Here is a 15,531-nt window from a genome sequence, read left to right as displayed (position 1 = left end):
AATACACTAGCAAATGTAAGTGTTTTCCTGAATTTTGTAAGCCACTCTAGCAAATAAATTGAACCTGAAGAGGGAGTCATGGGAATCTCCAATTTGTAGCCAAATTAGACAGAAGTTGTGGATAAGCTAGAAATCTACTACTTGTGATTGGCATCTGACATAGAGTGGAAACAGCCCTGTGATACTGAGCCCTTCTCCTGCGGGATCTGATACTATCACCAGGTAGTGTCAGAATTGAGTTAAATTGTAGGACACTCAACTGGTGTCATAGAATTGCCTGATGGGGGGAAACCTCTGCATATTTGGTGACCATAAGTGATTGAAGTCAAGTGTTGTGAGTGGTAGAGGTGTGAAAATGAAAGAGACACACGTAAAAGCAAGGAGGAAAACTGGGTTTCCCTGTTACAGCTTTGCAGAACGTATTCATCTTCAGCTGCTATTACCTAAGCAAGTAACTTCATATAGCTGAGGTTCCATTTCCTCATTGTAAGTTTGGGGTAAAATTAATACCTACTTCAAAGATTGCTGTAATCTTTACCTGAGATGAAATTAGCCATTACCCAGGACAATATTTGGTATGTGATATACACTCCATAGGTCCTAATTAAAAATAATTCTACTGTGTCTTTTCTCAGTTTCTGGGCAGACAATGACTTAAACTAACTTTACAGGAAAAAATGTGTGCTTCCTGGAGTCTGGTGGAGTCAGAGGCTAAGGAAGCTATCAGAGAAGGAGAAGGAGGAGGGTGATATCCTGTCCTCTAAAGGGATAAGTCTACTTGTCTACTCCTTATAGTCTTAGTCTACTCCTTCTAACAATTCTTGTGAGACAACTTCCATGATAATTTCTAATTCACGCAGCAGTTCTACATGATTAGCATTAATAGCTTCATTTTGCAGATGACAAAACTTATGTTCAGTGAGTTTAGTGTCATGCCCATGATGATAAAATTAGGAAGAAGATAGAGGATTTGGAACTAGATCAGTGTGGTTCCCACCACAAATTTCCTTTATTGATACATTTATTTCTGGATTATTTGTTAGTATGTATTTCCTCCTCTGACCCATAAGACCCATGGAGGAAGAGACCAACTTTTTCTGGTTTTGCCCATCATTGTATCATTGGTACCAAGCTTAGTGCTGAATTCATGGTAGAAACTATGAATATTTGATGAATGTTAATTGAATGACTACAAAGATGAAAAATGATAAAAAGTGGCAAAACCCACATCAATGTGGTTCTTTAGGACACTTTATTAACACTTTGGAGAATGGGCAGAAAAATATACTGATCTACTAATTTTTAAATTTCTCTTGTTTTAAACCATCTTATGGGTGTTTTGTTTTGTTTTTTTAATTTTTGTTATTTGAGTAGAGTTGACACACAATGTTGCATTAGTTTCAGATATATAACACAATGATTCAGCTTCTTTATACATGACGCTATGCTCACCACAAGTGTGGCTACCATCTGTCACCACACAGTGCTATTAGAATACCACTGACCATATTCCTTATGCTGTACATTTTCTCTCCATGACTTACTCATTCCATAACTGGAAGCCTGTACCTCCCACTCCCCTTCACCCATTTTGCACCACCACACACACACACCCTCGTGTCTGGCAATCATCAGTTTGTTCTCTGTATTTATAGATCTGATTCTTTTTGTTTATTCATTTATTTACTTTTTTAGATTCCACATATTAGTGAAATCATACGGTATTTGTCTTGACAGTTAAACCATCCTATGTTTGAAGTACAACTAATGTGAAAAGGGGAGGTCATACAAAATGGGTCAAAGTTCTAGGATACTGACATACAGCTAAGCATTCTAACCCCTTTCACACAGTGTAAAATAGAGAAGCTCTATTTCAACCATCACCCCTGGAAGCGTAACTTACTAATGCAAAACTAAACTAAAACTAAACCCAAGTTTAAAACGAAACTTATTAAGAGATATGTTTCTGATTTTTTATTCAATTCCCATCATACTCAGCCTATTTTGGATGAACAACAAAAAGGAATAATTTATTTTTCTTAAATGGAAAGATTTTGAAGTCTGCATGCTTTCAGATGTTGCATTCTGTCCACCTTTCCCCCCCAATAATATGACAAAGGATTAGGTTCATTAAGTTTCAAGAATATGGAGGAATTACTATGTATTTACAGTCCTCCTTTATGACAGAATTCTTGATTTAAGAAAAATCAAGGAAAATGAACACTCTGCATAGTGTATATAGATTGATAATAAAACTATATCCATAAATCATGCAAAGAGATGACTGCCTATTGGGGAAAATTCTTCAACATCAATGGGTAATTTCCCATTTTCCCCTCACACAATTAATAAAACCTCTGAAGGTCCTTCTTCAGAGTCTGTGTCGCTGGTTTGGGGTAGAATGTAATTTCCCTTGCAATTTTCAATTGCTACTGAATTGCCCTTGGCATTTTGCAGAGCAACAAAGTTGTGTATGACCTTTTTGAGAACTACTCAGCTACTGGGACCCCAAAATGTCAAGTACAACTCAGTTGCTCTCAAAAATTTTCCACTTGCTATTCATTTGTACTTGAAATTGATCACATACAATGTAATTGAAATGCAAACAGAAAAAAAAAAAAAAGACCTTGTAGAATCTCTTAAGAAAATTAATCCGTACCGTTGTATATGTGAGAGAACTAAATGTTCTCTGTCCTCATCAGTGAAGAAATGTGGTCAAGTGGATTAAAGTAGGCCTTGGGTCAAGTACCTTGGTCCTACTCTCTGGCTGGGTGACCTTGTCCAAGTCATTTAGCTTCAGGCCTTATTATGTATATCACAGATGCTCTCAGGACAGAGGGACACATTTATCATTCTGTTTGTAAGCCCAGTGTCCCCGTATCCCCCCCGTGATTCTCCACCTCTCCCCTTTCCTTGATAGGGTGCTGGTACAGCTCTGCAGAGGAACAGTTGTTCAGAACTATACTCACACTCTCCTTCAGAGGGAATCAAGCCTGCCCGTGTAACCCAGGAGTTTTGATTAGTTTTCTGTCCTTCTCAAAGCAGCACATCACAGCAACACTGAGTGAAATCTAAGAAGGGCTTTGTTGACGATCTGTTAGAGTGTTGGCATAATAATAAAGAACTTTCCCAGCCTCGTCTTCCAGAAATTCAATTCCTTCATGTTAGGGAAGGGAGAAAGTATAATCAACTGTGGTGCAAAATGACATTAAAAGATTTATATTACATGTGAAAGTAAATGCAAATATTATCAAGCACTTAAATTGTCATTCAGTAGCAGAGTGAATTCTGGTTTTTTTCCCCTCACGGTTTGATTTTTATAGAGTCCCTGTTAAATATCTCTTTAGTAAGAAGTTTAATTGGCCTAGAATAGTAGTTCTTTACTGGTGGCGATTTGCCTCCCCAGAGACATTTGGCAAAGTTTAGGGACATTTTCAGTTATCACCACTGGGACAGTACTAATGGCATCTAGTTCATAGAGGCCAGGCATGGCACTAATCCTTCCTACAAGACACAGGAAAGGCTCCATCACAAAGAATTACCCAGTTCAAAATGTCAGCAGTGCCAAGGTTGAGAAACCATGACGTGGGTAGTTTCCAATGTTAAGACAACATAAACATCTGAACAGAGTGCTTCAGAGAATGGTCATTTGAACGTGAAATCGTAGATGGATCAAATAGCTATCCACATGAGTTGTCTTCTTTCTCACGTTAGACTTTTTAAATTCACAGTATTTTTCACCAGCACTTTTAGTGTGCAGATTTTTTTCCCTCTAAATACGTAGTAGTTAGAGAAAAACAAGATGTTCTGTGGGGTTGGCACACTGAGAAGAGCCTCCTTGGAGGGAACAGCAGCACAGGGGAATGAAATTTCTGAAGATTGTGAAGCTGGGCGAAACAATTTGAGTCATGACTTAGCCACTTCAAAGTTGCGTGGCTTTGTGCAAGTGATATAGCCTTGCTTCATTTGTTTAAAAAACAAAAACTCCTGCATAGAGTTTTTATGGGAATTGAAATGACAAGGGTAGCACAGCTGGCACAACAGAGTAGGATGCAAAAATGGCAGTCGGCGTGATGGAGGGTGTTCTGTAGACACGGAGGTGAGATGGGACCCGCTAGATCATTTCAGTTGATGGGCCTTTGACTTCTTACCTTGGGTTTCATAGGCCAGTCTCTCATCTTGCATGTCTGTTCCAAGTTACTTATGAACTATCAATTATGAACACTACACAGAGCAAGTGGTTCAGCTCCATCCTTTTAGAGTTTTCAGTCTGCATTTCTGTAATAGCAGAATTAGTGTGGAATGCCTGACTAAAGTGAGCTTGAGCAGGTCCTGTTGGTTACCTTTTAAGACAGCAACATTTCCCGATATAGGGATAAAAAGAGAGGTCAGAGAAGTTGCTTTTGGTAATCACCAAGCATGAACAAAAAGATGAACTCATCATACTTTCCATAGTATTAATGTGGCTTTTTAGCAACCCAAACCTCTTTTCTTTAAAACAAAAGGAAAATTACTAGGGATGTTACTAGAGTAATGTCTTCATTTATATCATATTAAATACAGATGGTCAGGGCGCCTGGGTGGCTAAGTGAGTTGAAGCCTCTGCCTTGAGCTCAGGTCATGATCTCAGGGTCCTGGGATCAGGCCCTGCATCGGGCTCTCTGCTCAGCAGGGAGCCCGTTTCCCCCTCTCTCTCCGCCTGCCTCTCTGCCTACTTGTGATCTCTGTCTGTCAAATAAATAAAACCTTTTAAAAAAAAATTAAAAAATAAAAAAATAAATACAGATGGTCAAAACGAAAAATTAGGCAATCAACCTAAAGGAAATCATTTGGGAGGACACAAATCCCCAGTCCAGGGCTATGCAAGCACTAGGTGTTAATACATATTGCCTGCCTGGTAACAAGAGGAAGGAGGACCTGCCTGCCCAGTGGTGGTGGATTGGAGATTCTGCTAATAAACTCATTGCAATGGCCTCAAGCTCTAATTACCCAGAGTTCCACAAACCAACTGTTCTCTGTCTTTTGAAATGTCTCAACTCCCTGGATAAGAAACATTTATAGAATAGAAATATTCTTATTTCCATCAAAGGACTAAATATGCAAATAAAAACAGTTTGCATTCTACTCTAGTAAAAATTAAGTTCCTCAGAAACAGAAAAAAATAATTTATAATAAGATTTCCTGTTTTGGGAGATTTTTATGGGAACATGTCTATTAGACTTAAAGTTTCCATTACAGACTGGAAAGAAAATTCATGCTTTCTCCTGAGGAGAAAATTGATATTGCCATTGAATGAGAATGTTTATGCTGTTTTCCTTCTGGTAGTTATGTGAGTTCTAGCTTTCCTTCCCTACCAATCTCAGAAGTAAGCTTAAACAAGTCAGTGACCTCCAGTATGCTTGTTGACCATTTGCGGTATTCTCCTTTAAAAAGAGAATATCACAACTCCTGACTCCGTATAGCTCCCAGGCAGTGCACTGCTTTCAGCCGGACAACCTTCACAGGACATAGCTGATGGGACTGTCCATGGCCATGCTAACTCTGATGTGCCTATTCAAATGTAGTGACATAAGTTTGATAAATTTGTTCAAATTAATAACCTGCAACTATTGCCAGCAGAATGCAAGGGTGGGTTTTAAGCCAGTTGGGGTGCTCAGTCTATCCTGGTCAATTTGCATAGAAGCTACATCTCCTCTGGGCTTCCATTTGCTTAGCCAGTGTGACTACTTATAGGATTAGAATATTCTCTTAACCTGTTTTTGCCGGTTCAACGAAGGGGTTGTTTTCCGTGTTTTGGGTTGTGTTTTTGTTGTTTTGTTTTGTTTTGTTTTTGCCTCAGTCTAACTTTTTGTGATTACCTTTCACAGGGTGCAAATTGGGAGAAGAAGGTAGGAAGAGTAAGGCTATCGGGGTCAGATCACTACCTTAGCCCTCCCTGATTGTTTCTCATCTCTATCCTCTTTCATCAGTAGGCACTAAGGACACATTTGACCTTTGCTTAAATGAATACATCAAAATGGAGTATGTTGTGGAAACTATGACTGGGTCTTATTTGCCTTTGCCTAACACTGTAGTTGCTTACACGTTTAACAACGTAATGAAAGATTATTGAGTGAATAATAAACACTCTGCTGCTACCTGTACAATATCATTTGAGAGCCCAGAGCACAGTAGAAATCTGTCCAGTGTTTTATATCAAATCTCTCATTTCGAGAATAATCATCAGTGATAGCTTTAAACATTTTATGTTACACTTCTAATGGGCATGCAACATCAAGGTGTTTGTTGTTTATAAGCCACATCTTTATAAATGCATTTGGCTATTGCACAGAATTTCCATTACCTTAGCCACTAACAAAGAAATTCCAAGTAAGTGCTGTCAGATGTTTCAAGGAGGGTGGCTTTGGAAGAGTCCCTTTGCTTGAGATGGACCACAAATGAAGTGGACGTGAAGAGTGTTCTCGCAAAAGCAACCTGAGAGGACAAATGCTACCAGTGAATTCGTTATAGTTCACCTTCTCCTCCTCTGTTCTTTTGGTAGTTCTGCTTTGCTTAATGTTTTGAATATTTAATACTATGCTAATTTTTTCCATTTAGTGTCATTTCTGTTCTAGAGAAAATTTTATAGACGTTTTTCTGCAAATATGTAAGATAAATGGGGATGGTATTTGGGACATTTGCATTGTTTGAGATTATTTTGAACTTCAAAATTGTTTTTCTTTCTCTATGAACTTTTTTTAATGTTTAAAGGTGGTGACAACTACTAATAATGTATTCATTTTCCTTTCTTCTCAAATTCCAATTTTAGGTAGGAAGAGAAAAATAAGATTTCACTGAGGTAGAGTCATCAAAGTTGATGTATGTCATAATTGCCTTAATAACATTTTTTGAACATTGATGCAGTAAGATGTGATTTTAAAAAAATAGTATCCTGTAAGAATTTAAACACATAGGACAGGATCACCTCCATATTTTATAAAAAATTAACCTTGGTCTGTGATTTAACTTTCTAGTTTTTCTATTAGTCTAAATCCTCCGTGTGGTACAAATAACCTCTTCCTCAAAACAGAGCCCCCTATTTAAATTCACACTAAAGAATTTATCCAGGCACTACTGGACGTGCAGTGACTTGGGAAAAAAGAATTGGTAGCAGCATCTTAGAATGTCAGAGCTGAGTGAGACATCAGAGAGCATCTCATCTGAGTTCCTCCTTTATCAGCAAGAAAATAAAGGCCCAGGAGAAGAAAATCATTTTCCCATGTCATATGTTGTTAACATTAAGACAAAACTATTGCCTTTCCCCACTGCCAAGTTGGTTAGCATTCTGGCATATAGATGGTTTCCTTTTTTTTTTTTTTTTCTTTTTCAATATCTGCATGTTTAAAACAGACTCCCAACTTATTCACCAGAAATCTTGTACAAAAGTATGTACTTTCATATAGAAAGCTGAGTGACCTATAACCCAATGTTCAATTCTCAGGATATCATGGATTTTACATTTACTTTTCTTAAAGGTTTGTGTCAGTGAGCATGGTAAAAAGAAAGCATACAAAGCTTTTTAGAACAAAGGTTTTACTGGTAAATGTAAAATGTTTCAGCTAATATTAACCATAAAAAAGGAAGATGAACAAATTCTGAAATTTTAGATCTATCTATCCTTTTCCTAAAGCCCACAGAGTGTTTTCTTGTTATGCATGTTTGAGTCAGTGATCATTTTGATGGACTAACCCTTTCTTCAGGAGACAAGTTAATATAGGTCTTTTTCCAAGATTACCTCACATGCAAAAATACCTCCGAACTTCCCTAGCCTGAAGGAAACAATGTGTTTGGTAATGTGCTAATTGCGTCTTTGTAAAGAAATGAGGCTTGCATGTAGGGGGAAGGAAAGGGCTCTTTGAAATGGGTGTAGCTCAAAGTGAGTTAAGAGGGGATTTCAGGAGAGATTATCCAGGGAGAAAGGGCCTTTATACGTGGGATGTGATGGGATACACATCTTACTTTTAAAAAGTTCTGTTATCAGCACTTTGATAACCATCCTTCTAGACATCCAACTCCTCTCCCAATCTTCCGTCAGATCCCAGGCTCTGCTGGCAAGGAGAATAAACACAGTCTTTGTAATTCTAAGGCTAGAAACTGAAAGACAGTGTTGACCTGTAGTGAATTTACTGCATTTCATGCATGCCCGGGCATTTGTTGTGGGCAGAACCATACAAGATGTAAAATGACTTTTAACAAGTTAATGCCAAAAATCCAGAAAAACTAATTCCAAGTGCTCTGTAGCTCCAAAATGCAGCAGAATTGTTAAAACTGATCGATCGATGTACTCTTTATTTGGAGAATTTGTTGTCCAGATTTATCTTTGGATTCGGATTATTTTTCATAGTAATGATGCCACACTTTAGCCTTTTTTGTCTTACACATTTTCAGTTATTATCTTGACAATATTGGCAAAAAAAGAAAAAGTGTGCAGACTCCACCTGTTATTAAAATTTCAAAACTGTTTCATTTTTTCAAGACTTTTTAGAACTAGCCAATGAAATAAAATCAAGCAGTACTTATAAAATTTTTACTAATATCCTAAAATGTATTCACACACCATATATCCATCGTTATATTTTATTTAAGGAAAAATATAAACCACAAACCCAGAATTTGCCATTATGTTATATTTAGCGTGTTTTCCAAATACTGACTTGAAGCCGAAAATTGATTTTCAACCCCAAATGTTACTTCATGAGTATAATTTTTCTTAAACCCATCATACTTTGAAAATATGTTTGTTTTCCCTGTTTGAAAGAAGAGTACTCTTTGTCTGACAATAGCTGGCAAGCAAAATACCCTTAATAAATCATTTTTGATATGATAGGATTTGGGGCAATTTTTTAAATTCAAAAAAATGTCATCCAGATTAAACATGGGTGTGACCTGGATAATAGATAGATAATAGGTCTAAAGAATATAAAAACTAAAGACAGAAGGGCGCCTGGGTGGCTCAGTGGGTTAAAGCCCTGCCTTCGGCTCAGGTCATGATCCCAGGGTTCTGGAATCGAGCTCTGCATCGGGCTCTCTGCTCAGCAGGGATCCTGCTCCCCCCCCCCCATCTCTACCTGCCTCTGCCAACTTGTGATCTATCTCTCTGTCAAATAAATATATAAAATCTTTAAAAGCAAAAAAACTAAAGACAGAGAATATAAGACAGTTCCTGGGCTGCCTCTTCCAATCGGAGACATCAAACACCATCCAGCTGGAAGGCTCACTCCCTCCCACATGCCTCAGTTCTGTTGTCCCAGGAAAGGCTGATGAGCTGTTAAGAGGAACAAGAAACCCAAGCGTACTGGAAATATTCAAGGGTTCTTCTGAATCCCCTCCTTCTATTTCCTTCTTTATCTTTCAAAGGAAATAGTTATGGAAGAGAAGAAACAGCAGTGCTGTGGAGAGCCAAGCAACAGATCTAAGTTAAAGGCTGCAGACTCTAAATCAAGTCTCTACTCACAACAGTTCTGGGATCATTGTGAAATTACTTAGCCATTTAACAAGTTAGTAAAACTTCCACCTCCCTCATCTTTAAACCTATGAAGCTAGACTCAGTGTTCAAGGCCTCTAGCAGTTCCCAAATCCTGTAATTCAGACTGCCCATAAAAAATAAATGGAACCAACTCTGGGACGTTCAATTTCTAAAGTCAAGTTGTAAAAGGTATAGGCTTTTTCATTAACAAACGCCAGAAGCTATACAGAACTTTGTGGGTGCTCAATAAATATTAAACAATCAATTTTATCTCTCATCTGCAAAATGGGGTGAGTAATGCTAACTTGTCTCACAGAATTTCGTGCGAGAAATAATAAATGAGAACAAAACACTTTTCAGAAAATGAAGTAATTCGAATAAGCTGCTTTAATAGATCTGAGGTCTAGCTAGATGATGCAAGAATAGTGTCTTTTTCATTATTACATCTGTGAAATACAGCAGTCTTTTCATCTGTTTAAGAAGAAACAGTCATTATCCTTGCTTATCACCAGAAAGTCAGCATGAGTAATTTCTGTGCAAATGGAATTTTTCATGTGATTTTAACATTTATCACTTTTAACAAAGTGCACCTTTTAGCTTTACCTGATATCAGAATGGAATCGTATCTTGATTTAAATAGGTTAAGGAGGTGTTCTATCAGCATTATACTCTTCTGCCTAAAGAAAATGCTTTTCAAAATGACTGATAAGTTGCACAAATGAGAAAATTGTAAATTTAATAATCCTCCTACTCAAAAGCAATACAATTCAAGAATTGCTACTAAGGAAAATGAAGTATTGCATTTGAGTTTCCTGGAGTCTTCCACAGTACGTTCTTTTTTATGCTTGTTTTCAATAAATATTACATGCCATTTTTTTTTACAGTGTTTCAACAAAAGACAGCCAGAAGACAATCTGATGGTGACAAGTTCCATGGTCCTAAGAGACAAGGTACTGACATGAACTTCAGCTTATTTAATAATCTCTAAGTAACAGTTAAAAAAGTCTTATGAATATTGGATGAAGTCTCCGAGGATAGAAGTAAATAACTGTGTGCCTGATTACTCTTACTCTTTAATTAATGTCTTGCCCAAATATAATTTCATGATAAGATTAATATAAGAAAATTATTTCAATTAATAAAGGCAAGAAACAGCCATGTGAACATGTTTGTGGTGGTGTTGATGATATTGTTACCAAGCCTCTAGGAAGGTCAAGTAAGATAAATTCTCTAACCTACATGGAGACCTAGCTTTCATAGACCATTAGAGAGAAGCCTCTGGAGTGTAAGTTAGGAGGGCTGGGGCAGGGGAGACAGATGATTGATTCCCCCCAAGAAGGGGACCAGCCTGAGATTTCTGTCCTCTGCGTTGAACTCCAATCAAAGATTGGACCCTTGTCTCACTATTCTCTTGCTCTCTGCCCTTCATCCAGCAGTTTTTGGAGCACTTACTTGTTATGCAGAAAAGTGCCAAAAACTGTAGTTGCAGAGACATCACATACAGTAGAAGAACTTTCCTCTCATTCTACAAAGAGGCCCCTGCCTCCAATTTTCCCTGACATACATGGTTCCAATTGAAAAGAGAAACTCTAGCAAGTTATTTATTATGATTTTCCCCCCTGATAATAAGAGCTTGATTAAAGTTCAAAAATAAAAAAATGTAAAAGGTGACAGATGGAGGGAGCTGGTTCTGATCATCAATAATCTCAACACACCTAGGAAATAACTGCAGTCCAAAATAGCATTGCCTTGAAGTTGCTACCAGTAAATTACTGGAGAGACATTAAAATAAAACCAAGAGCTTATCTCACAGTAGCCACTAAACTCACCACCGCCCCCCCAAACACACACAGCCAGTGTCCCTTTGTCCCATCATAGAGATGGCTAGGACTGACTTCTCAGCCCACTGAGCTACTAAATGCACAACCTTGGTGGACCTATTCCTAGAACGTCATGGATTGTCCTCCAAACAAAGGTGTGTCCTTAAATGAGTGATCTTCATCCACCACTTCAAGTGGCATTTCCCATGGCAGCAAGGTTGTACTGAGACCATTCTTCCAATTCTTGACAATTCTTGAATGCAGCACATGATGAAACTGAATTTCTGGCCCTGAGCACATAGATATATCACTTACAAATTTATATGCAAAAAACAAAAACAAAAACAAAAACAACAAAATCCGTCTATTTGACAGCTTTCCATTGATTTCATAATTTGAGGGAAAAGATTTATCTTTTTAAGGTTACTATTATCCTTCCACTGTACCTTTACCTCTCTCAAGAAATAAGTGCAGACCTCCATATGAGATCATTCTACAATTAGAATGAAACAGTTCCTGAGGAATTAGCAAAGTAGAGATTATTCCTATAAGGACTCCCCCACATACCTCACAGAGTTTTGGAAAAAACAAAGGGAGCAGATGCTTTGAGCTCTTTAGGAGAAAATTTCCCTGAAGCGTTTTTAAATAAATTATTCAATTATCATGTTTTAATTAAATTCTGTTAGAATTGAGGAGAGAATGTGAAGATGGCCACCAGAGATGAAGGAAGGTGACAACTAGCAAGAGGAATGAAGAGATCCTTGGAATCTCACTCTTATCAATTGTCCTCTGGTTACCCCCAGAGAGCAACATAAGGAAAGGCTGCTAGTGTCTATTAGAGACCAATTATTCTTCTACTGTATGTACAGAAAAATAGTCCCTTCTGTACCCAGAAAAGAAAAGGGAGGGGAGAATAGTGAAAGGAAACAAGAACCTAATTATAAAATATTTTATTGGATTAATATCTGTGCATACTTTGGTACTTAATTTGTTTCATTGCTATCAATAATCAGTAGATTTTTAAAACTCTTTTAGGGCTAGGACATGAAATTTTTACTCAAATTTTGTATGAATTTTTTTCTCTCTGGATATTTAAGTCCAACTTACCGATGATGTTTTAGATTAGCCACCTTAGAGCAGTTTCCCTAGATTCCTTTAACCCTGGATATAAGTAATTCTTTGGAACAGAAAAGAATATTGTTCTATTTGCAAGGAGAAGAGGAACATTAAACCTTGTGAAATGTTGGAAAACCTCCCTGATTACTGCAGTCTGCAGGGAAATCAGAATCTAGTATGAGAACAGAAAAGACAATTAAGAATAATTGGGAAGATTTTAAAATTAAATAATTTTACTTTTTTTCTTTACTCTGTCCAATCATTTTTCTCTAAACCTTTTCAGATGTTTATGACCATCCACTCCATGGGACATACTAGGAGATCAAAATTCTTGTTCCTGAATTAATGATTACTCTCTAAGTATCCTGGGATTTCATGGTATAGTAGGAAAAGCAGTACCTGCTTCACCAATGATAATCTCTTTATTTGAACAAGAAAAGAAAGTCCTTTTATGACACGTTTGTCAGAACCAAGATTTTCTAAAGGGACTAGACAGGTTCTCTAAGGAAGGTTAAAGAAATTACTTAATTCTTTCACTATATGCTGGAAGGAAAAGGGATTATGAAAGCCAACTATTTTCCCTCTGAAATTATAAGTGTTTCAGATGCCCTACATTCAAGACTGCCAAGGGATTGCCAGGAAGTTACATTATTGCTAAGTCAAGGAATTTTCCTGAGGAACAGAAAAAATTAATTGGCACAATTTCCATGGAAACTTAACAGATTTCTTCAACTCAGTTTTCACATCCTGAAAAAATATAGGGAAAATGGTGAGGACTTTGGGTCCTCCAGATAAAATTTTCCACCAAAATACAGTTTTAAAATCAGTTTTCCTGAGTTGTTTTGAAATTAGAAAATGCCAGAGTGGTATCTCAGAATCTGCTGCTACTAGCACAGCTCTCCCTCCCCTTCCCAAAACTGAGCTCTACCCAGGGTGCTCCAGACTTTGTTCATCAGCACTGCAAGCCAGAGAACTGAATTTTGTCAGTGGGTTTGGAGTTGCTGAGAGTTTTGAAGTCTGAGTCATGTTAATGATGCTGGTAGAAGACTGATTTATAATTCCCTAATTTCAATCTATTAAGTCTATACCAGAGGAAGATTCCTTCCCAGTGACTAGAATGCTTGGATTCCTTCAACCCCTGACAAATAATAAAGTTCCTATGAAATATTATTAGGAATTAGAAGACCACTAGGTGAACGTGATCAAGTCAAAGGGGGCTGGAGGAATATGAGGGTTGCTTCTTTAAAGACATGGAAATATCTGGTTAATTTTCCCTGTCTTACAAGATCATGTAATAGTCTCAGGTCAAGATTTCTCACATTTCCCATATCTGTTACACCTTTTTTCCCTCTCTGTTATATCTTTTTCTTGGGCTATGCCAAGGGGCCTTTTCTATCCTTACTGGAATCATACACCTATTATTAATGTAGTCTTACTTCAAATATGATAACATGGCAACTGATGAGGTTTAACTTTCCTGGCTTTTGAAACTGCCTCCCTGTGATTGTGGACCACATCCACAAATCTCCTCAGTCACACAGTTAAAAAATGAATCTCATCAAGGATGTGCTGTTGCTGTCAATCTTGGAAGGCAAACTATTTCTTTGGGGACCAGGATTAGTGGGAGGTAGGGGAAGCACATCTTATAGACAGCTGCCTATATCTGAGACACTCAACCTTAGATGAGCATAGAATTATTTGCGGAGCTTCTAAAATTAGGTTGCCTAAATGGTACCTTAGATATGGCTTAAAATGGAACATGTGAGAATAATATTGAACAATAATCTCAAAAACAACATGCAAAAGAAAAATATATACCCAAAAGAAACTTTTTTTTTTTAATATTTTATTTATTTACTTGACAGACAGAGATCACAAGTAGGCAGAGAGGTAGGCAGAGAGAGAGAGAGAGGAGGAAGCAGGCTCCCTGCTGAGCAGAGAGCCCAATGTGGGGCTTGATCCCAGGACCCCGGGATCATGACCTGAGCCGAAGGCAGAGGCTTATCCCACTGAGCCACTCAGGCGCTCCCCAAAAGAAACTTTTTTGAAGGCCATATTATGGTCAAATTTGGCCACTAACTGTGTTGTAGTTCAAAAATACTCTGCACAATTTTTGCCATGTTTAAACCATGCTTAACTCCATGTTTTATGTAAAAATTCAAATCTACAACCAGTCCCTATTATATTATTATATCACTTGCTACAAATAACTTCTGCTGTTATCACTTATTGTCATGCTTTCCATATTATCATGCTTTCCACTCCTAATTCTATAAAAAGTGGAAAAATAAAAGATATATCAAGAGAATCTGGTCAATAAAAACATGAGGGAAAACATTTATTTTTGATAATGGAAACTATTCACATGACTTTAATATGCAGGCATTAAATATTTTCTACTCAGTGACAATCTGTCTGGCCCAGGTATAGTCTCTGCCCACTGATTCTTCAATACAGACTGAAAAGTCATTGTTGGCTGGTCTTTTCAGAGGGTGGGAATGCTCATGGGAAAGATACAGTTAGGGAACGTATCTTGTTTGTGTTCTCCAAGTGCCCAATGCTGCAGCAGTCTGATAAATGTTATATAATGAAATTTTCTGTAAGTTGGAGGCCTGGGGAAATGTAGATATAGATGCCCTTACGTGGAAGAAAAGAAAATGCTGGCCTCTGAGGTATTTTAATCAGGCTCTTTTTGCTGACAGTGGATATATTAAAAAGAAAAGAGGGGGATTATCAAAATATGGTCATTTGTAATCTATAAAAGAACAATGGTTTTAGTTCTCTTTTTCAATGTAACTTACATTTCCATTTTCACAAAAGTTTTTTTGTTAAAGTCATACCTGGGAAAACTTGAGTAATAACTGAGTTCTTGTCCAAAATGGTGATGTGTCAAAAGCCCACAGTAGAAAGTCAGGTTGAAGGATTTAATATTACACTTTGCATCCTGAGGCCCTCAGATAAAGCTCTGTGATGGAGGGATGGCATGTTCAAGAAGAATTCTGTTAGTAACTGATGCAGAAAGTTAGTTGCTTACAATCAGTACATAGCACCAAGGAATCGCGTTTCACCTGTATGTGATGAGGCTGTGCT

The 15,531-nt window shown here is 37.5% G+C and overlaps 1 protein-coding gene across 2 annotated transcripts in view; it reads left to right on the top strand.

Moving 5' to 3' along the window:
- Positions 1 to 15,531, top strand: part of BANK1 (B cell scaffold protein with ankyrin repeats 1) — a 268,683-nt gene that overhangs the window by 231,401 nt on the left and 21,751 nt on the right. For both annotated transcript variants that reach the window (XM_044224400.1, XM_044224399.1), the window contains exon 11: positions 10,390 to 10,455. In XM_044224400.1, the coding sequence (XP_044080335.1) occupies positions 10,390 to 10,455 (66 nt within the window). The remainder of the gene's footprint in view (positions 1 to 10,389; positions 10,456 to 15,531) is intronic.

The sequence above is a fragment of the Neovison vison genome, chromosome 11, assembly GCF_020171115.1.
Source record: "Neovison vison isolate M4711 chromosome 11, ASM_NN_V1, whole genome shotgun sequence".
Lineage (NCBI taxonomy): Eukaryota > Metazoa > Chordata > Mammalia > Carnivora > Mustelidae > Neogale > Neogale vison.
The sequence above is the reverse complement of the archived record's forward strand: the minus strand, read 5'-3'. Positions and strand labels throughout refer to the sequence as shown.